At 46.6% G+C, this 21,944-nt stretch overlaps 1 protein-coding gene across 1 annotated transcript in view; it reads left to right on the top strand.

Moving 5' to 3' along the window:
* Positions 1-214: 214 nt before the first annotated feature.
* The window catches only part of MOV10 (Mov10 RNA helicase), a 196,037-nt gene continuing 174,307 nt past the window's right edge, over positions 215-21,944 (top strand). Inside the window, exon 1 of the mRNA XM_069633328.1 lies at positions 215-510. Within this exon, the coding sequence (XP_069489429.1) occupies positions 377-510 (134 nt within the window). The 5' untranslated portion in view covers positions 215-376. The remainder of the gene's footprint in view (positions 511-21,944) is intronic.

Genomic DNA, 21,944 nt, shown 5'->3' on the forward strand with positions numbered 1-21,944 from the left:
CAAGAGTGACAGAAAACCTTGACACGAATCGCCTAAACATGCAGCCTGCGTGCAGTGCTGTCCCAGGGAGAGCCCTGCCTCGGCTCGTGCCCCGGGAGGTGAGTCATGGCATGACTTCCCTGCAGTTTGGTGCTGGAATCCACACCCCGACCCCTTCGGTTTCGCTTTCGTTTCTTGTATCTCCTGAGTGTCTGTCAGTTTCCGTTCCGGTGCTGCCGGGCTGCAGGAGGGCTATAAAGCGACGCTCGCCCACACGGGGCCTGCGAGAGAGAGGCGCAGAGCTGAGAGAGGCAGGCAGTGGCCGGTCCGTGCAGAGTGCAGAGAGAGACCGCACGCAGCCAGCAGCAGGGCAACAGCAGGGCAACAGCAGGGCAACATGCCTCGCTTCACCTTCAAAGAGCGCATCTCGGCAGGGGAGGACTTTATCCAGTTTCTGAAAGACACCAACAGAAGTAATGTGGCCAGGAAAAACTTGCTGAGAGAAATCTATACAAATGAGTTCAAGGCCACGTAAGTAGCAGAAATACGAGTACACTCTTTGTACTCTCTTGGTATAATCTTCTCTTCATTTCTCACCATCGCTTCCTGTGTATAAAACAGCCCCTTTTTTCGATGCACAGAGTTAGTCCTTTCCCCTTTCCATTTTGGGGTCCACTATATCGCTTGCTTCATTTCTCCTTTTAGAACTGATAAAATCGTTTGCGCGTGCTAGTGCAATTGGAGGTTTCTCCACAGGGCTCGTTGAAGGTATATAGTGCTAAGTGAGTGTCAGTCACTTGCCAGGTTAGATTACGTGACTGCATCTGCCCCAGCCTCACAGGCTATTTGATGCCAATATGCCTTGGATTAAAACTACAACAGCATGGCCAATGCTCTACAGGCCTTTCAGTTGCAAGTCTATCATGTGACTGACTCTACCCCAGCCCTATCGACCATCCATAAGTTGAACATGAAAACTGTCTCAATCATCCCCGTCCTACCGCCTTTTACTGGTGACACAGCGGTACAGTTCTTATAGAGTGATGCCAGACAGTGGAAGCTTGACTGACTGACACTTCCCCCGCCTGCTGTCACTCATATGGCTCCTCCCAAGGTGCAATCTCTGTTTACGCTGCTTGCGCAAATGCGGATCCCCACTCCCCTCGCAGCTTACAAGGACTCCCCTAGCCTTGTCCACAGCTCGCGACACAGCCAAATTCTCTTGGCTGAGTGGGTCCAACCCCTACTGAAGCCCCCAAAACTCTTGACATTCATCACATGTTTTACCACCCAAATAATTTAAGCAGACAACAATTCTTAGATTGTTATAAATATAATCACTTTATTAGAGTCAACCTAACGGGTGGCCCTAGCCTTGCTCAGGCCACAAGTGTACCTGGCATACAAACACCTCCCCGGGTGGCCGCATCGCCATTCCCAGGGTTTCACAACCCGGTGAGCCTTCACTTCGGTTTGGCATATTTCCGGGTGACACAGTCACTTCCGGTCACAGTTCTAGCGAGTACGCTTGCCACTGGTTGTAAGACTGCCAGGCCAGCCAACGCCCAAATCCTTGAATGGAGCGAAAAGCCCCGGGCCACTGCAATCAGTTGTTGAGGAGTCCCAAAGTGTCTGCAATGTTGTCAGTGCCCATTAAACCCCATCCTGGCATGTGAGGCGAGCGGGTAATGCTTGGGCAGCATACACAGCGTGACTCCTTCTCTGCTAGGACCGCCCCAGTAACTCTGCCACGCTTTGAGGGTGGCACCATGTGATCCCCAATGCTCCCACTTCCTTCCTTATTCCTCATACTCACCGTAGCCCCTTATGCACCTTGCTCCTTCTTGAGCTGCAAAAACGTCCAATAGGATAACAGCATATCCAAGTCTGCATGACCTTCCGTGTGTGTTCCCTCCTTAACTTCCAGTTCAAGCTCTTAACGGGACAAGCACACCTCTGGATGTTGTACTGCCAGGACAGTCTAGCACCCATACACCTGTATCGAGCAATAATCCAGGGCCACTGCAGTTGTCTTGGAGTAACAACGGTCTGTCAGGGTGTCATTAGCCATAATCTCATAGGTATTTTTACCGACCAGAAAATCTCAATGTTTGGTAGAGTTTGCCCTCATGAACCTAAAGCCATCCTCCTTCTGGCCCAATGCTCGGTGATCCTCCGCTTGCCATGTTCTCTTCAACTACCAACCAGAAGAATCTGCAAACTGAAATCTCGGGACCCTGCCCATCTTACACACCCAACGTTATCTTTCAATCAATTATTCTTTCCACCCCACTTCACAATAGAGATCAATCTACACGGTTCACCTTCCTCTAAGTGTACAGCGCTATGTGGTAATGCGAGCAATGTCAGGGCACTGTGCAAACTGAACCTGCAATCTTTCCGCTGATAAACCCATGCTCTAACCCTTCAACTGGGGATCTCCGGGTCAGGGACCTGTTTCACCTCAGTTTTCCATGTATCCCCCAGGTGGGTTGCCAACCATCAGAGCTGTGGTCGCTCCAAAACCCCACCACACCTTTTAATACAGATACCTGATGTAAAAAGGTCACCCACCTGCCATAAAAACTGTCACTCTATCTAATAGTCAACTAACGGACGATCCCAGCACCACCTGTAAGCCATTTCTTCCGGGTTGCCCTTTGCCATTCCTGTTCATCCACCGCCAGGGACACCTGTCTCTTCTGGTCTTACCTACTTCCGCGTGGCCCTTTACCATTCCCGGGAAGTAACTCCCATGCCCTGTATGGAGCGTAGCCCCGGGCCACTTAGCAGACATTGAGGAGCCCCCTATGGTTAAACGTGACTGTCAATTATCCCGTAATCAGTTCCGGGTGGCTCCTAGCCATTTCTGGTAATCCTGTGTGGCCGTTTGCCATTACCGTTCATCCATTCGAGTGGCCCTTTGCCAGTCGCTGATAATACACTCCCATACCTGTATAGAGCGCTGCACCAGGCCATTCCCGGGAATCCCGTGTGGCCCTTTGCCATTACCGTTCATCCATCCGAGTGGCCAGTCACTGGTAATACACTCCCATACCCTGTATAGAGTGCTACCCCAGGCCACTCCGCAGTTGACGATGACTCAGTCCCACTGCCCCTATGGTTAGAGTGCCAGTCGAACAACCCCCGCCCCTATCATAGGGTATTGTCCCTCCTCAGCTGGGATCGCCCCTCCCTTTCCTATCAAACCCTACCATATACGGCATCACTGAACTCATTCCTTTTCCCTAAGAGTCGGCCTGAGAAATCTCTGTTTTGCAGGCTCAATGTCACTTAACAAAGCGTCCTGCACCAACACTGAGCTTGGGATATCAATGTGGGCCGCATCCCATTGCCAGACCTTTAGTCTTCAGGCACCACCTTCAAGAACGTAATGCCGCTACGCTGGTACCTGTGCCAACACCTGCAACACTCCCAGAGGTCCCAGAACGTCTGGTCAGAAACTGGATTAAGTCCTTCCATAACTCCCAGCCTGGCTTCTCTCCTGTTGGTCTCCCTTTCTCGACTGCTGACTCCACTTTCTATGTACCTGTGACCTGTTAACAGGTTGCAGGTGCGAGCCCTTCCGCTCAATTGCCTGACTACAATTACTTATGTTCTTGGAACATGCCTGACCCTGTTAATGGTTACCAAACCTCTTCCTCGTCCCAGTACTAGAGTTGTGTGACTGAATGTTAGTGCGCATAGCTTCTTGTCGCCTCTTCCTCGTCCCAGTACTAGAATGTTGTGACTGAGGGGAAATAATAGGACATGATTCGCAACAGGCTATAAAGGTAAGGGGAGATAAGGTTTGCTCTCAAAAGGGAAAGGGGGATACCATGTCTCGCCTGGGGACACCCTGTCTCCAATCTCCAAGGACCCTCTGACCAGGTGATCCTCCCTCGCATCTTCACACCCAGGGTCAGGATCCAAATGCAATGGGTTTTGCCAGGCGACCTGTGAGGAGGATCCAAGGGGAGTAGGTGTGCAGAATGCCCTCGGGTTTCTCACAGACCCCAACAACCCCTCTTTCTACAGACATACCCCTTTGCGTCTCTACCACTATTAATTCCACAAGAGGGTTGTCTTCAACCATATAGTCCGCTATCTCGCCCTCTCGAATCTGGATTCCATTCCAGACACTTCACTGAGACAGCTGTCATCCACATCACCAGTTCTCTCACCCCTGCCATTGACTATCACCTCTGCTAGACCTTTCTGCTGCATTTGATTCAAACTTTTTCCCTCCTTTGCTTCAATGACACTGCACTCGACTGGGTGTCCTCCTATCACTTGGCCCACTCGTTCCCCATCTCATGGGACTCCCGCACCTAGTTTCTGACACCTCCCCCAGTGGACGTTCCTTAAGGATCAGTCCTAGGCACCCTTCTCTACACGCTGACACCCCCACACCAACTAATGTCCTCCTTTCAGTTAAACTGTCTACTCTTTGCTGAAGATACTCTGGTGATCTTCACTTCCTCCTCCTTCAGCTGGATTAATCTCGGAATACATAACCAACTGCCTAACTGCCACCTTCCACTGGAGGCCTCTACGCTGCCTCACACTGAACTCTGCAAAGCCGGAAACATCTTTCTGCCTGCTCCCAACGCTAGTCATTCTCCCCTCTCCCATCTGTTTCCCCCTATACTCCTCACCACCTCACCTCACAGATGGTTTACAACTTTGGGGGTCTCTTTGACAGCAACCTGAAACACTGCCGGTTCATCATGGGCATGCCACCGCAGCAAGACTCAACTTCCTAAACATTGGAACAATTTGCACACAGCTTATGCACCACACAATTGAAACACTTATCTCTACTCATTTGCTCAGCAAACTGGACTATTGCAAAAGCCTACTTCTTGGTCCACCCCTTCTAGTCATTTAATCTCCACAACAACGTACTCAACTTTGTGAGAAACACCCTTTCCAACCTACCTAGATCCTCCTCCACAACCTTCACCATGCTGGCTAGCTCCCCATGGAAACTCACTCTCTGTCCATTTAAATTCCTAAAACTAGTTCTAACAAATCCATCCATGGCTGTGCCCAAACTACCTCACTCAGTGCATCTGACTGCACTCTCCCTCTGTGCGCCTTATGTCTTCACAACCTGTCAGTGCCCTATTTCTATGTATTTATAGAGCACCAAAGCCCTCAGACTTCCTGCCTGCACCCTTTGCGCCACCTCCTGCTTTTGCTTCTTTTCCCTACTTGCCCCACTCCACTAAAACGTTTTATTCCGGGGCATCAAAGCCACTTCTTCAGCAGAACTCCTCAAAACAGTACTCAAACTCTACTAGGAACCCACGTAAGCCTTCTACATGCTATCCACACTAACGGCCCGCCCACCTGTCCCGGCATTGTGACCTCAGGATAACTCTCTAATTAGTAAATGTGACAACACCGCCTCAGGCTCTCACAGATACAAATATTGTTAAGTCTCCCAGTTTCTGTCCCGTGGTATATGTTTTTACTCGTACCTATTCTTTGCCAAGTTTGTGTAACTCAGTTAAACAGTGGTCTTATGTAAAGGCCCTTCCATCAGGACTACCTACTGTGTTTGTTTAAGCCTATTTTGCAAGTCATTTCTGTTCCAAATGACAACCTTTTCTTAAATAAATGCAAAACAATTTGAGCCTGACATTGAATTGACTCTTTCCCAATCCTGCCGGTTTTTCAGAGGTGAGCCTAATGTGTAATTGGCCCTTCCCCTCTTTCCTACTGGATCTTCAGCGGTGGTGCGAAGGATATCTTGGGCTTGTGCTGTCAGCCTTTAAGGTGCTCAGTTTGAAGGAGCACTTGAATTTTCCAGAGTGGCACACTTACCCGCCTTTATTGGCAACTGTCGTGTACTCTGATGGATTTCAATCATTGGCCGGCTGGCATGGCAGAAAGGCATTTGAAGCTGGCTATATAAATCAGATGCTACCGATGTCCAAGAAACGTATAGATTAGATTTCAATTGTACCTGAAGAAATTCTTGAGATCCCATGTTATTAGCCTTAAAGAGCGTGATTACTTTAGTTGAACAAGTCTAAAAACAACATTACCACATCAATAAGAACTTTACATTTCGTGGTGGGGCCATTGCAGGAAAAGGTAACGCTGAGTGCATTCACATATAAATTAACCTCAGAATACTAACGGACAGAATGCATCACATGTGGCATAATAAAGGTAGATTGACAAAACCACACCACTTAGAAATCTATACATGAAGTTCTGGGGCAACAGAGCCACCATTGCGGAATGCACTAAAGTCGAATACACCAGGATACAAATGTGTCCTAAAACACTGTCTGGCAACATGGAAAACTATTTTCATAAGACACAATCATATTATATGTGACCACTCCAAATTGTCATTGAGTCCTTGGGTATATGTCTTCTAAGTAAATATCAAAAATTGCTCACATGTAGCCAATTTAGTTGCAATAGAAGCTCTTCTATTGTCACGTTTGACATGCTCTATAACTAGCCAACGCAATTCCTCTGCTGTATGGCGAGCTTCCAAGAAAAGGACTACCAGCGGTGCTGTGAGTGTATTGTTTTTAATTCTGGATGTACCAGTCGTTGGGTTTTCCCCATATAGCAATTGTCACATGGACAGAGAATAATATATATACAGTTTTGAGTGTTACAGTTTGTGTGACCTTTTACGCGACATATTCTTCACGCATACACAAACTCACTAGTTTTTTAGTGTATTTGCAGACAACACAACTACTGCATGTAAAGTGCCCCGAAATGGGTTCAAGACCCAATTGGCTTCCTGTGTCAGAGGGTTGTTTTTCTTCGTCTCTATTTTGTTTGCACAATAAAATACATTGGGCCTCTTGGAGGTAGCCATGCTGTGTTTAGCGGCATGGCTACCCCCAAACTGGGGTCCGGGTCCCGAAAAATTTGATTTACCGGGCCATTCCGACATAAATCCCATTTTCGGGACCCGGACTCGGTACGTCCCCATTCCCATTTGAGCCCCCATAGGGCTCAATGGGAATGGGGAGGATGCCAACAACGGACCGGTTAATGACGGGTCCATTGTTAGAATCTTGGTCTGCTCGCGGGTGCCGGTATGCATGTCTGGCAAGACCAGACGTGCATACCGCCACCCGCAAGCAAACTCATAATATGGCGGCCCGGTATGAACGATGCCGGTACCTTACCGGCACCGTTCATACCGCGGCCGCCAGGGTCATAATGAGGCCCATTGTATTTATGCTCAGAAGTGTGTAAGCGGTATTAGGACAAGAAGGTTCATAAGAGTTAAATGTTTGCATCATTTATTGTACGTTTAAATAAAGATAATAGTTGGTTCTCACCAATTTGTGAAAATAGACCCATGCAGTGTTGCTGTGTATTAGGTTTAGCTTACTCCAGGTCTACGTGGGATTCCAGTTCTGTGGAGCCACTCACCTCCCCTGGTACCTTTTGCTTTCTTGAGTCACTCAGCTCCATTGGGCGATTCCGTTATATTGGGCAATTCAGCTCTCTTGGGCCATTCGGATATCTTGGGCCATGAAGGTGGTCATTCCCCAAAGTACAAACCCAAACTCAGAATAAAAGAACACACCCCAGTAGGGAATGAGATCATGAGAACGATTGCAAGTTAAGTAAAGGTTTAGAAAGCAAAATGATACACGCAGAGCACTCTGCTGCTCTGAGAGTGCTCTGCCAACAATACAGAAACTACATATCTTTATACACACAATTGGTCATCAGTGACGAATAATATAAGGGATGAATAGTACGAGCCCATTGGTACATTGTGACAATACTATATAGTACATAGGGGGTTGGTGCAAGTTGATTGGTTGGTGCGGAGATGTCGCTCCTCACAGCATGTGGTTCAGCTGGGCTCAACTGGGTAGGGTGGAGATCAGGCTGGATCCGCAATGGACGATTGTTCTAACTGATCTAAACTACACAGTATCTTTGACATGCCATAATTAATGTAACACATAAAACGTATACCAGAATACAGGGAAGTCTATAAATTGTAAGGCAACACAAACACATTCTTAACCTAGGCCTTCGTGGGCAGGGGCGCGGTGGTCCTTTTTACCAGGTGGCTTATCTTAGGGTTTTGATCATAGATATATTCACCCTGGTGCCTCATGGTTCAAACAAATGAATTGATGGGTGTTAAACCCAGGGGGGATATATGACCACACAAGATTAGTTATATGGGGGCAATCTAGGGTGGTCAGTGGGAAGGGTCTCACCAACTGCTACATGAAAGGTGAGCTGGGGGGGCAAAGGGTTGCACAGGCAATCATTCCTAAAGGTGTGGGCCAGGGAGCAGGAGCAGGTTTGTGGAGATGGATGAATTCGCAAGTCAACATCTGCCCCGGTCACACACAGGGCAATGAGCTCAGAGGAAGAGAAAGAATACGTTTCTTATTTGCAACAATTCGCGCCCGGGCTTCCGTGAGAACTGGACTGGCGCAGCGCAGACAGGGGAGGAGGTGGTGGGGGCTGTTGGAGCTGGCTGTGCGCTGCACTGTGTGAGGGGAGAGGAGGCCCGTTAGAGATCATTGTGCAGCCTAATACAAAAATGGAGTCTGATGTGGCACACAATGGAGTCTTAGTGTATCGCCCCATGGCTTCTTGCCACTATCGTCAGTGAAAGGAAAGACAAGGGGGCACGTCTCCCCACGATGGGATGAGCAAATAGACTTATTTCTTGCAGAATGTATATGCGGCATACAGACCCATCCTCCCTTACATTCACCCCTTTCGTTTCTCCTAAAGTAATAAATAACCTTTGTTGTAAGTGCGCCTACGTTCCTCAACCTCCATTGCCGCTTCTTGCCAAGCTGGTGTTCCCTTTATTGGCATCCACACCCTGCACACTGATCTCATGCTTTCACCTCTCCTTGCATATACATCAGGGATACAGGTCATGTAGATGCACCCCCCATCCCCAGTGTGATCCACCCACACCTCCTGATACCATTCTAGTTCACAGGGCTCTTTAATGGTCGTGTGCCACGAATCATCCACTCTATCAGTAGTATTTGTTTGTTTGTTTGTTTGTTTTTATTATTTGTAATGCGCACCTAACCCAAGGGTAGCAGGGCGCAAGAGCAACAAGAGGAATGTAGAGCTTAGGTTACATATGGCGAAATGGATGGAGTCCAGATATGGTTACAGTACTGGACACATCCGCAACATTGAGAACAGATACAATACAACATATTTACAGACAGTATAATATACAACATTTATAAGTTATAGCTAAGCATATAGGGTAGTAGGTGAGAAAAGCAAGTACATTAGTTGTCATGTTCCTTGATCCAGTGGATAAGATTGGATCTAAATTGTATGTAAGGAAGGTCTTCCCTTAGGGGTGGCGGTAGAGAATTCCAATGTTGTGCTGCTTTGACGGGAAAGCTACTCCTCCTGGTCATTTTGCGTTTGAATCTCGGCACCAAAAGGAGGTTTGAGTTGACCTTTCTGGAGGGGCGGCAGGAAGCTTGTCTGGTAAATCTCTTTGTCAGGTAAAGAGGGGCAGAATGGTGGAGACATTTGTGGATCAAAGAGACAGATTTAAGGAAGATCTTGTCTGTCGTGGAGAGCCAGTTGACAGATCTTCTAATATCTGAAATGTGGGCTTTCTTCGGGAGACTAATGGCTGCTCTTAAGGCATTATGTTGCAAGATTTGAATCTTGTTTGTGATGTATTTGTTACTGCCTACGTATAGGGCATTACAATAGTCCAACTTGGACAGGATCAAAGCTCTAGCTAGGGTAATGCAATTATTGGAGGAGAGGAAAGGTTTGGCTGCTCTGATGAGTTTGCAGGTATAGGATGTGGCGGAAGCCATAGCGTTTACTTGTTTTTTGAATGTTAGTGTGGAGTCTAAATGGAAGCCAAGGGTTTTAACCTCCTTAGCCACGGCAATGGTATTATTGTCATTTTCGAATGAAGAGTAGTTCTGGCCAAGTTTGTTAAGGTTAGCTGTTGTGCCCAAGATGAGGAGTTCTGTTTTATCATCATTCAGGCATAGACCATGGGAAGCCATCCATGCCTGGATGATTACAAAGGCCAAATCCTTGTCATAATCCCTCGTCAACGGGATGAAGATCTGGGTATCATCAGCATAGTTCATGTAGGTGATACCCAGACCGTCAAGATCATTGAAAAGGGGCTTTGTAAAAATGTTGTACAGAGTGGGCGAGACACAGGAGCCCTGTGGCACACCGCAAGTTATAGGTATTGGGTCTAACAGGGAGAAGACTCGCATTGTTCTGTTATTGAGAAAGGATTGAATCCAGTCGATTGCCTCTCGGGAGAAATGGGCTGCCGTCTCTAAGTGCTTGCAGAGGATCTCATGGTCGACCAAATCGAATGCTGCTGAGAGATCAAGGAGCAGCAGTAGTGCCGTCTTGGCCTCGTCTCTCAACTCATCAATTTGTGCCTTAAGGTCTACAAGCACAGTCTCAGTTCCATGTTGGGATCTGAAACCGACTGTCGGACTCCTAGGAGGTTGTTGTATTCAAGGTAGTGTTGGATTTGTAGGTATGCTATTTTATCAAGGACTTTAAGTAGGAATGGCACTGTGGTGATAGGACGGTAGTTGGTGGGGATGGAGGGATCTACATTTTGTTTTTTGAGGAGTGGGACCCAGGATTGTTTCAGGTTATTAGGTATGATACCTGAGGTGAAGGATGCATTTATAAGTTTGGTAATGAAAGGGGAGAGTTCACGAGCTGCATCTTTTATGAGTTGCACTGGGCATAAATTACCATGGCAGTTTGAAGGTTTAAGAGTAAGGATGACTTTTTCAACCTCTGTAGTGGATACTTTGTGAAAGTTAAAGTGGGGGATGGCTGCATAGGGTGGAGTCAAGATTGGTAACGGTGCTGTAGTATTAGTGTTGCTGGATTTCGAGGTGGTAAGAAGAGTGCCTTTTTTGTTATTGATCTTAGTTTGTAAGGTTGTCATTTTATTGGCCAGTGCATTTTGTATGCCCGTGCACCAGTTTTGGTCCTTGAGGCAGGAGTCTGGAGTTTGGATAGGGGATTCTACCTCTTTCAGAATAGCAAAAAGCTCTTTGGTATTGGACTTGGCCTGGGAGATGCAGAGGTTGTAGGAAGTTTGTTTAGCAAGGATAATTTCTTTTTTATAGAGGGTAGCTTGTTTGCTCAAGTTATTCTTATTAGTCTCAGATGGATCTAGTCTCCAGATTTTTTTGCAACAACGTTTCTCTTGTCTAATTGCTTTTAGGTGTGGAGTGAACCAGGTATTCACATGTTTGAGAGGTTTGCTCTTTCTTATTTTTAATGGTGCTATGACATCAAGGGATGATAACATCACTTTGTTATACATATCTACCATAGTGAAGGGATCAGTGTGGTCTGAGATAATGTTGAGAGTGGGTAATATCAAAGGGAAGAGGTTTTCTGGAGTGATATTTCTTTTGTTTCTAGTGGGGACCGCTGGTGCTATACTGTCGATAAGCAGTGCAGCTGAAGCCTCTAGTGAGAACATAATGATGGTCGGACCAAGACTGGGGCATTATGGATGTGACCGTGATTGGGCAGTTGTGCTCGGCAATCCAGTCAAGCGTTCTGCCTTTGGTGTGGGTGGGAGCTGTGATCTTTTGGGTAAAACCTAATTCTTCTAAGGAGTTGTTGATTAAGGTTGCATTAAGGTCTAGAGGATCACTGAATCCAAGGTTAAAATCTCCTAGTATGATGCTTTGAGAGGAGTTTTTAAGGTTGTTGGACAGGATGTTGGTTAGGTCCTCTTCGAAGGATCCTAAAGGGCCTGGAGGTCAATATATAAGGTGGATGGATACTGACTGCGATCTAGTCTTAGCAAGGTGTAGTCATCTGGGATGGCTAGCATAATTCAGTGATCGTTAGGAAGTCCATGTTTTCTTTTTGTATTAGATCGGTTATATCTGTTGCGTGGGCAACCATAGAGCGGGCATTTATAAGAGCACACTTAATCCCAGACTGTGCTGGTTGGGGCAGTGAAGGCTGTATCTTGAGATTGCATTTCGGGGCAGAAATGGGCTCTCGGAAAAGTCTGCTGTTCAGTTGGAATGGCTAGTTTTGCAAGGGCTAGTAGTAGAATTACTTGATGCTTTTTTAGGTAGATGGTCGTACAGTCTTGGGAGTCTCGCGTGTAATTTGAGGTTCCTCTATAATAGGGTACAAGGTCTAGAGGTCATGTCAATCTGTTTAGGGAGGTTGTGTTCGGACCCTAGTGGAGGTGTATAGTGTAACATAGTGAAGTCTTGCAGGGTGATTATGTGGAGGAGTGTCCTTAGTAGGACCGTGTAGAATGGTGGGAGGTACATATCGTGATCGTGTGCGTAGGGCTGGTTGTGGGGTGGACCAGGGATAGATGTGCTGTGTGGTAGCTATGAAGGCACAGTTCATAAATGGGACCACAGGTCTATAGTTTGGCAACTGAGCATGTGGCTCAAGCAATAGGAATAACAGTGTAGAGCTACTGTCTATTTGCAAGCAAGGCAGAGTAGATCTAACAGGGCTAGCATAATGCATGTGCAAAGGACCAAAGGCTAAGCAATAGGTTGGATGCGCATATGGCATAAATAAGCTGGTATGAGGCTAGTTTGCTAGGTAACACAATAGGGGGCATACAATCATAGGCATTATTATTTGAATAGAGCTGGGTTAGATACAGTATGGCGTACTGGTGACTATAGATCTATTGGCAATCACGGGTGAAATAATAGATTGAACAGAGTAGGGCTACCGTCTAATGGCAAGCATGGCAGCGTAGGTCTAGCAGGCCTAGCATGGTACATATACAAAGGACCTATGGCTAAGCAGTAGGATGGATGCGCATATGGCGTAAGCAAGCTGGTAACACAATGGGAGGTGTACAATCATAGGCAATATTACTTGAATAGTACTGGATTGAATACAGTATAGCGTGCTGGTAGCTATAGAACTATTGGCAAGCACAGTGCATAGTGCATTGGTTGTTCACCTAGCATTGATGGCGGTTCAGGTAGCAATGCACTAACAGGCTAAATGCGGATATTAAATTACAATGTAGTGACAGGTTAAATGCAACTATCAAATGGCAATGCACTAAGGGGCTAAATGCAGCTATCAAATTACAATGTAGTGACAGGATAAATGCAGCTATCAAATGGCAATGCACTAAGGGGCTAACTGCAGCTATCAAATTACAATGTAGTGACAGGCTAAATGCAGCTATCAAATGGCAATGCACTAAGGGGCTAAATGCGGCTATCAAATTACAATGCACCAACAGGCTAACTACAACTATCAGGTGGCAGTTCAGCTATCAAATAACAGTGTAGTAACAGGCTAAATGCAGCTAACAACTGGCAGTATTGTGCATGTGTTCACATTTAGGTTACCTCTATGATGTAGAGTACTGCGTCGGAGCACCAATGAAGTCTGCGAGGGCAATGTCCAAGACTCTGGGTGATCTGGATAGGCTCAGGACCCAGATGGGCAAGGGCTAACTTGTGGACAAGTAGGGCAGTAAACAAGGCTAATGGTGACAGAGCTTAGTGCCCTGGTGCAGCCTGCAGCTCGGTCAGCTCAGTCAGGATCTGAGCCTTTTCTCAATGCCTTTTCTCGGAGGCCGGCTTTCGCCTGTCGGTGTCCTGATTGGCCTCTTAGCAGAAGTATTATAGTATTATACACTGCTGTCATGCGGTACTTAGGCTCCTGGTTGTCCCCTTTCTGCTCTTGCATGTCTTTTACACCATGAGGCACCTTTTTTGGGCTGCCCATTCACCATCATCATTGCACTTCTAGGCATTGACTTTGCACAACATCGAACCCCTACCTGGCACACACACAAAATCAGTAGCAAAAATACTATGATAAGCACCAGTAGCTTCATTGCAGTGCCAAACCAGGATGGTACCCAATCAAAAATCATGTCAAACCAATCACTTGACTGCACACCTCCTTCCTTCTTCATTCTTTCTCCGACGCTGTGTACTGAAGTTATCACGTGTAATAGTGTCCCATTGTCAGCATCGGCAGAAGGCACAAATGTGCAACATGCGCTCCCGATTTTTCGGCAAACACTGCCTTCCATTGCTGTGAGGAGGTCTAGTACATATCTGTTCTGCATAGTCATCAACCGCAATGCTCTTGAGTTCCACATTGATGATGTTGAACCCTTCATCAGTGTCGTTGGTCAGCTGGATCAGCTCCTACCGGACTATTTGCAACCACTTGGCGTTTGCTCATGCCTGGATGCTTGGTATGAGTGATGTAAAAAAATGTTCTGCTTAGTTGAAGAGTTTAAACTGATCCGGTATCTGTGCCAAAAGTTCAGAAGAGTCTTTAGAGATATAGTTTGATGCTCTTCTTTTGCGTGACACTCTGTCTTGAAGCTTATCCTCCGACAGCACACCATATGTGGGGGGTGCTTCGGTTGTTGACTGGGGTGCTGGAAGCATTCTGGCAGGCACCCTCTCTCCTTGGATATGACTCTCCGGAATCACCATAAGGGCCGAATGCAGCGTGACCCGGGTACAAGTACCTCGCCATGACGGTGGGAGGTGCAAGTACGCTTGTTTTTGTCCATTCACACAGCTGTTCCCTTATTCATGTCGGGGAGGATAAGTGTTTTGTTGCAATGTTTGTTTGACCCCATGGGCACCTTCCCTTCTCCGTGGAAACAAAGTTCATATTGCACTTCATGTTGGTTCTTGATTGGCTTTTCAAGAGCTGTTACCCATGTTAGCTTGGCAATGTGCTGAGACCAGACCTGAGTGCGTGTTTTCTTGACCCATTGGAATTTTTCTTCTGACAAGCCTTGCAGTGCTTCTGCTTTACACATCACTGTTTCTTTTTGCCATCTGTTTTCTGTGAACACTGTCCCTTTTAGAACAAAAAACAGCTCCTTCACGCACAGAACTCCTTGAGGCTTGCTGTGACACGTCGTCGCGTTTTGGATCAGTTGTAGTGCTACACTGTGTGCCTGGAAGTTACTTCGAATTCTGCACAGTGCTAGATGAATAAGACATTGGGCATCCGCTATGGGAGTCTCTTGGGGTATTAGAACTTCAGGTGTTCCGGATGCGTGGAGAATCAAGGAACACACATAGCAACTCTCATTCGTTGCCTGCGAACCCATGGTGCTCATGTCAGAGTACCACTTATTGGAGTGATCTGGGTGACAGGGGTCCTGCACTGCATCCAACCCCAGGCCATGATATGCATCATACCGTTTTTGTTCTGCCCCTTTTTCCTTCTATTTCTCCCCCCTAGACCATTATACAATTTCAGTAGTGTTTGATAATGGATAGGAAAAATGCCTAAATTAATTTTCTCGTTCTGACCATAATCATATAGCCCATGCTGTGAGGAAGGATGGGTGTGTTGGGTGAGTGCTTGAGAGCTAAAGTGCATGTAATCGCTGATTGAGGTAGGGTTAAAGGTTGTTTGTGAGTGAGCATGTGGCAGCATTAGTACATGAGCAATTAGATTATCATCATTGTAATTATTAAATACATTTGTATCAGTATCCATCATTAACAGTTCATTCAGTGGGGCTTTCATTGTACAGTTTTTGTGCAGTGAGGTGAGAGGAGACATTGTGGGCCCAGATCAATTTCAACCCATCCCATACTAAGTGCTTCCCTTGTGTACCAGTTTTGCCCGCTCCCCCCTTGTTTTATGCCTTCTAAAATAAACGAAATTGACCAATGCAGTCCTAAACACAATAAAATGGTCGAGAACACTGTGGCCACAAAATAGAGGCCGCAGTCATATGAGTAGGCTCTAGTAGCACTAACATTTCCCCTACTGCTATCTACATTTGTAGCATTGTCATTGAGGGACCCCCTTTCAGTCATGTTTGAACCTACAGAATGAATACAATGGGTTAAGTGCATTTGCAATCATTTAGAAAACATAACATTTTTGTTGATAATAAAAGGAAAGAGACAAAAATGAGAAGGAAAAGAGAAAGAAAGACACTGAATACAGTCAGGGAGAGAAAGAAAGAGAGAGAGAGAGAGAGATTTGTAGAGATTACTCAATTTCATGTAGTCATTAATTACTTTGCTGTACCTATATTTACATTGCTTCATTTTTCCTGTTACGCTTAAAATATGTCACTTTTCTTTACTTTTATTTAGTCAAGGTACAGCTTCCTCTGGCTCATTTCGCTGTCTTTCGATGCAGAGGGGTTGCAGTAAATCACTTCATAAGGGTCATGAAATCCTGGAGAGTTCCATCTCTGCACAAAGCTTCGTACGTACACCCACTGCCCGGGCATTAACTGTGTCGCAGGACTGTCTGTTGCTGCAGTGGTTGTATCAGTTTGTTTTCCCTTGGGAAGGGTGGTGCAATTTGCTTGGCTATGCTCCTTACTTCCTGTGTAAGCTGGGTCAGATATTCTTTCCCCAGGATTGTGGCACTTCTATGAGCATCTGATGCCCTTCTCATTGGGGATATTGGCATTTGCATTTGCCTGCCTGTTACTATTTTGTGCGGTGACAAGTGGTGGTCTTTACTAGGTTGTGTTCGGAACAAAGCTAGGGGCAAACAATACACCCAATTCTTTTTGAGTGTGTGGCATAGCTTTGACAATCTGCTTTTAAGGAGCCTGTTGATTTTCTCGACCACAACGTTCGCTTGCGGGTGGTAAATGGAACATAGCTTGTGTTTGATCCCTAACAGGGATGTTACTTCTTTGAAGAGGTCATTGACGAAGTGAGTTCCATTGTTGCAGCGTATGACATCACAAATGCCCCAACGTGGAAACACTTCTCTCACCAAAAACCTTGCCGCGCATTTCACGTCTGGGTGGGTGCAGGGTCCTGCTTCCACCCAGCGGGAAAATGGGCAGACCACCTCTATTAAATATCTTGCTCCATTGCACCTTTCTCCCATGAGCGTATAATCAATGTGCAGTTCACGGTAAGGTCCGACGGGGCGGGACAGTGTTCCTCATAGCGTCCTGAGGGTCATTCCCGAATTATAAGTTTGACATGTCACACATTCAACTGTCATTTTGGCTAGATGCTCCTTTAATTTTGGAACAACCCAATCTTCCTGTATGTCTGCAGCTATGTGTTGTTTTGCCGTGTGTGCTGGGAAATGCAATTGCTGAAATGCGAGTTGCAATTACTCTACATGCATCACTCCCTTCCCTGTACATTCTTGGTGCCAAGGAGATCAGTGGGTGACTGTGTGCAACCTCTCTTCGACCACAATTCTTGCTCCTCGAGTGGGGCCCTTTTTTGCAGATCAATTATCTGGGATATGGGCAGTGAATCATATCCCTCTTCCTTTTCGTGATGGACATTACCTTTTAGCACATATTCCGCTACTTGGGGCTTTTGAAAATTAGTAGCCTGTTTTGCAGCAGCGGCTGCTGCCTCGTTTCCTAATGAGATTACCTCACTGTTGTTGGTGTGGGCTTGGCATTTTACCAAAGCCACCACTGATGGTTCCGCTAGTTCCTCTGTTAGCTCATTTAAAAGTTCTGCATGCTTCACTGGGGACCCGTCTGCCCTTCTGAAGCACCTCCTCCTCCACCTCGACAACCCAGCATGTACCGTTGTGGTTACATATGCTGACTCTGAGTAAATTGATACTGCGCATACCTTTGCCGCGTGCAACGCTTCAATCAATGCTACAAATTCTGCAGCATGCGCTGAATAATGCATGGGTAATCTTTTTTGCACGAGAATCTCCTACTCCCCTTCCTCCAGTCTTACCACCGTTGCACCCACATGTTTCTCCCCTGTGTCCTGGCAAATAGATGCCGATCCATCCACAAAGTACACTTCACCTTCCTCTTGGGCATTTTCATTTGCTTTGGGAATGTCGTCACCCTCCCCCTGGTATGTAGCACAATCATGTCTTCTACCGTGCATTGCCCAGTAATGAATGTTGCCGGATTTACCGTCTTGCAACGCAGTATGTGGATGTTGGAACTTGACAGTTTTATTTCATACGCAGTGGCCCTTTGTGTGCTAAGTGAGGATTTGGATCGATCGAGAATTGCAAACAGAGAGTGTTCAACAAACAGTGTTACTGAGCATCCCATTACTATGGTGGCGTTTTTTTCAATTGCAAAGGCAGCAGCTGCGAGAGCTTGTTTGCATGCAAAATGTCCCTGCATCACAGAATCTAAAGTGCCGCTGTAGTATGCTAATGGCTTGTGCCCTAACGTAAGACAACAGTCATGAGTGTTCCGTTGCAGTGCGCGAACAAATAGAATTCTCGATCATAATCTGGGGTCACTAAAACTGGTGCCGTGCAAATAAGTTCCTTCAGTGTGTTGAAGGCAGTGTTCATTTCCTGTGTCCATGTGATACCTGTGCTTTCTTTTTGTGCTTCTTTTAGTGCCTTGTGCACGCTACATAATCAAGTATCCATGCTCGACAATAGTTACATATTGTGATGGTGGAAATGCATCGGAGGGACAGGGCCTCCGTATCCTTGTCCTTTACTGCCTTTTATCATGTGTTCTGTTGTGTTTTCTGCGCAGGAGTTCATGTGGGACTCCTGGTGGTGCAGCTCTCTCTTTTGGTTTTGGTGAACAGACCCATGGGATACCCTTATGGCACCCATGGGTGGGAGGGTACACCCTGTGCCCCTAGTGTTTGTTTTTGGGCACCTGTGTATGGCCCACAGAGCAGGGTACGGGCTGGTGGCAGCTCCGTGCTGAATTGACTGGTGCCCTGAGCGTCCTCCATTTTGGGATGCCCAGGCCCTGTGATTGGAATCGGTAGATTCCTGATGGAGACAAGATGGCCCCCGTGGCCTCTTGCCTTCCATCGCTTGTTACCTTGATCTTCCCGAAGTCCCGGGAAGCCCTGACTCTGTCCCTTCCCCCTGACTGGCTGATGGGTGGAAGTTCCATATATGGTAGTGTGGGGAAGTGCCGCCCAGACTGGCTGGGGCCTTCCCAACGACCGTATCTTGTGGGTACGCCTGTGGGTGGGACCTGGGTGAATGGAGTGTGTGACGAATATGCACTTCTTGTTGTGGATGTCTAGTTTCTGGTGTTTGACATAATGACTGAGACAGCTCTGCCCGAAACTGGTATGAATGCAGTGTGGCGTGTTGAATAGCTGGGTTCTTGTCCCAATACACATAACTTGTTGTGAGTGTCTGGAGAGAAGTGAATGGCCTGAATGCACTATGCACCTGATTGGCTGCCTGCCTGCATGAATGCCCTTCGCAGTGATTGGATGCTTAAGTGTGACACCGCATAAGGAATGGGAGATCAACAGTATATCTGTGGACCTCTCAGTGTTCAGAAGTGTTCAGAAGCTGAAGTCCAAACTATGAAGAGTAACGGGAGTGAAACTGAAGCTTGACCTTGAAGCCCCGCTGGAAGAGAAGAATTGCTGTTGCTCTCCTTCATCAACCTGAAAGCCTAAGAACTTTCGATTCACGGACCCGCTCGTCCGCACTGCCGCCCGCCTTAACCTGCTGGAGAAAGCCTGGTCGTCGACGTGCCGAGTAGCATCCGCCGGTGGGTTTCCCGCCACCCAAAGACCACACAGACGCCGACGACTCAATGCCCTTGCTAGGACAGTTCTTCAAACTCTTTGCGGCCCTGAAATATTGCAGGACGTTTTTGCTTCCCCGTCGACAAGCACCGCTAGGAAAGAAGCTGCCACTTCACCTGCGTAGTTCACCCTGTTCGACGACCCGTGGCTGCCTTAAAGGGAGGGCACTCAAGAAGGGCCGTTGATTCCCCGACGAGGAACGGTACAACGGCAGGTACTTTGGGGTTGGAGAACTATTGGAAAGTCTCTTGTGAACAATATATGGACTGGGCTTGTTATATATCTTCATTCTACAGGTTGCCGAGGTAGGGTATTCTCCACACAGAACTGTGTCTAGGTATCGGGGCCAGTATTCTGCCAATTGTTCTAACCAACTGCTTTCCTCTTATATCTATTGTTGGTTTCCTTTACGAGCTGATTTGTGTGCCATTTAACCGTACAGTTGTTGCACTTTAAAGAGATCTAATAGTAATTGTGGTACCCCATACAACTGTATATTTGCCATTATGGATAATCGAGTACAAAGTGATTTATCGTGATATTGTAAATAACCTTGAATATGAATTATATAAAGACTGTGTTTTAACTAATACAGTGTGCGGACATTCCTTTGTGGGTGCTTGGGAACTACACTTACTTAAGAACCAGCCTGCATCACCTCCTGAGAAGCTAGGCCTTGATTGCTCGACCATATACCAATAATAGAGAATCTTGGCTGGGGTCCTCTGTGCCTCTCCTCTGCCATACAGAGAGCAGAAGTACAGACACCCCCCTCCGGTGTTTACACATATGCCGAGAAATTTCTGTCTGCCTGTCTTTCACTGTGTGGGGCCTGATAGTCGCGCGCACAGCTGTTGCCCTATCTGGAAGTATGCGCTTGCCGTCTTTTCGTATTAGTTGTCCCAGATATAGTACTTCCGCTAGGCAGTACTGCAATTTCCCTTTGTCCACCTTGTAATCTTTGTGGGCCAACAAATGTAGTAATGTGATTGAGTCTGCTCTGCACTGTTCCTCGCTCTCACCACAAACCAAAAGATAATCTACGTACTGTATTAACGTGCTTTTAGCATCAATATTGCCAAGGTCTTCATGTAATATCCTGTTAAAAAATACTTGGACTTTCACAATATCCCTGTGGTAACCTGCAGTGTTTGTATCTTTTCCCCACTAGGGTAAATGCAGTCAGGTATTGTGAGTCTGGGTCCAGTGGTACCGGGAAAAAGTGTTTTTCAAGTCTACCACTGTGAAGCATGTAGCTGACTTTGGAATACTGCACAAAATGGATGCAGGATTTGGGACAAGGGGAAACTCCTTATGTATGACGTCATTAAGTGGGCGTAAGTCCTGTATCATCCTCCAAGTCCCGCCCTTCGCTTTTTTGATCGGTTAAATTGCAGTATTGCAAGGTGAATTTGATGGTTCAATGATACCCGACTGTAGTAATGCATATATTGTCCCTTTTATTCCTTCCTCTGCTTCCCTTGACACAAGGTATTGTTTTATGCGGGGCAGTACTACACCAGGCTTTAGTTTTATCTTATCTGGCGTCACTTCTTGTAAGAGCCCCACGTCAAGAGGGTTAGTGATCCATAGTTTTGTGGGTACCTGTTGCATGTCTTCATGGAAAAACGACAGAGGTGCATTGACAATGGCCATGTGGGGGCTTGTCACTCGTCTGTTTTGAACCATTATGTCACAGGGCATACATATTTCCATTATTATTTCCCCATCACTGTCATTGTCAGGAAACAGCTCCTCGTCTGTCAGCTCATGCAGTGCTATCTTTGGATCTATGCATAATACATTTCGCCACTTGCATCCTTGCGTGTCCAGACCCCCCACCACAATACGTTTAGCTGACACTTGTACCCCCTGCAAGTCTAGGGAGAGGATGGTACCTTGTAGTATTTCAGGGGCAGCCACGGGGCAGAAAGCAAAGTCAGAAGGTACTCTCCTTTCTGTTCGTGTTATCTCAGGCACCACTCTTGCTAAGACCTGTATCCCATATACAAATATGTCTGCATTAACTGGCACACCGCGCACTGCTATCTCATTTGCTATGGTGTTAATCAACAACATCGCACGGATGGGGCATATTCCCGGGTGGAGCACACTATGCCTCTTTCAGTGAAGGATATAGTCATATTAAGTTTACTACTAGTTGGCACCAAAGAAACACTACTCCCTAAACAAACTCCCACTGCGGTACAAATCCTTTAACATAGATAACTCCACCATCACAGTCTCCACTGCAGTAAAAACGCTAGGGGTATACCTTGACTCCACTCTCTCTATGACGCGGCAAGTAAATGCCATAGCCTCCTCTGCTGCACTTACCACTAAGGTAATCAGCGCCGTTAAACCCTTCCTATCCACCAAAAACTGCCTGGCAGTAGCCAGAGCCACAGTAGGTACCAAACTGGACTACTGCAATGCTCTCTTCTT

The sequence above is a fragment of the Ambystoma mexicanum genome, chromosome 13 (genome assembly GCF_040938575.1).
Source record: "Ambystoma mexicanum isolate Mex_15411 chromosome 13, UKY_AmexF1_1, whole genome shotgun sequence".
Lineage (NCBI taxonomy): Eukaryota > Metazoa > Chordata > Amphibia > Caudata > Ambystomatidae > Ambystoma > Ambystoma mexicanum.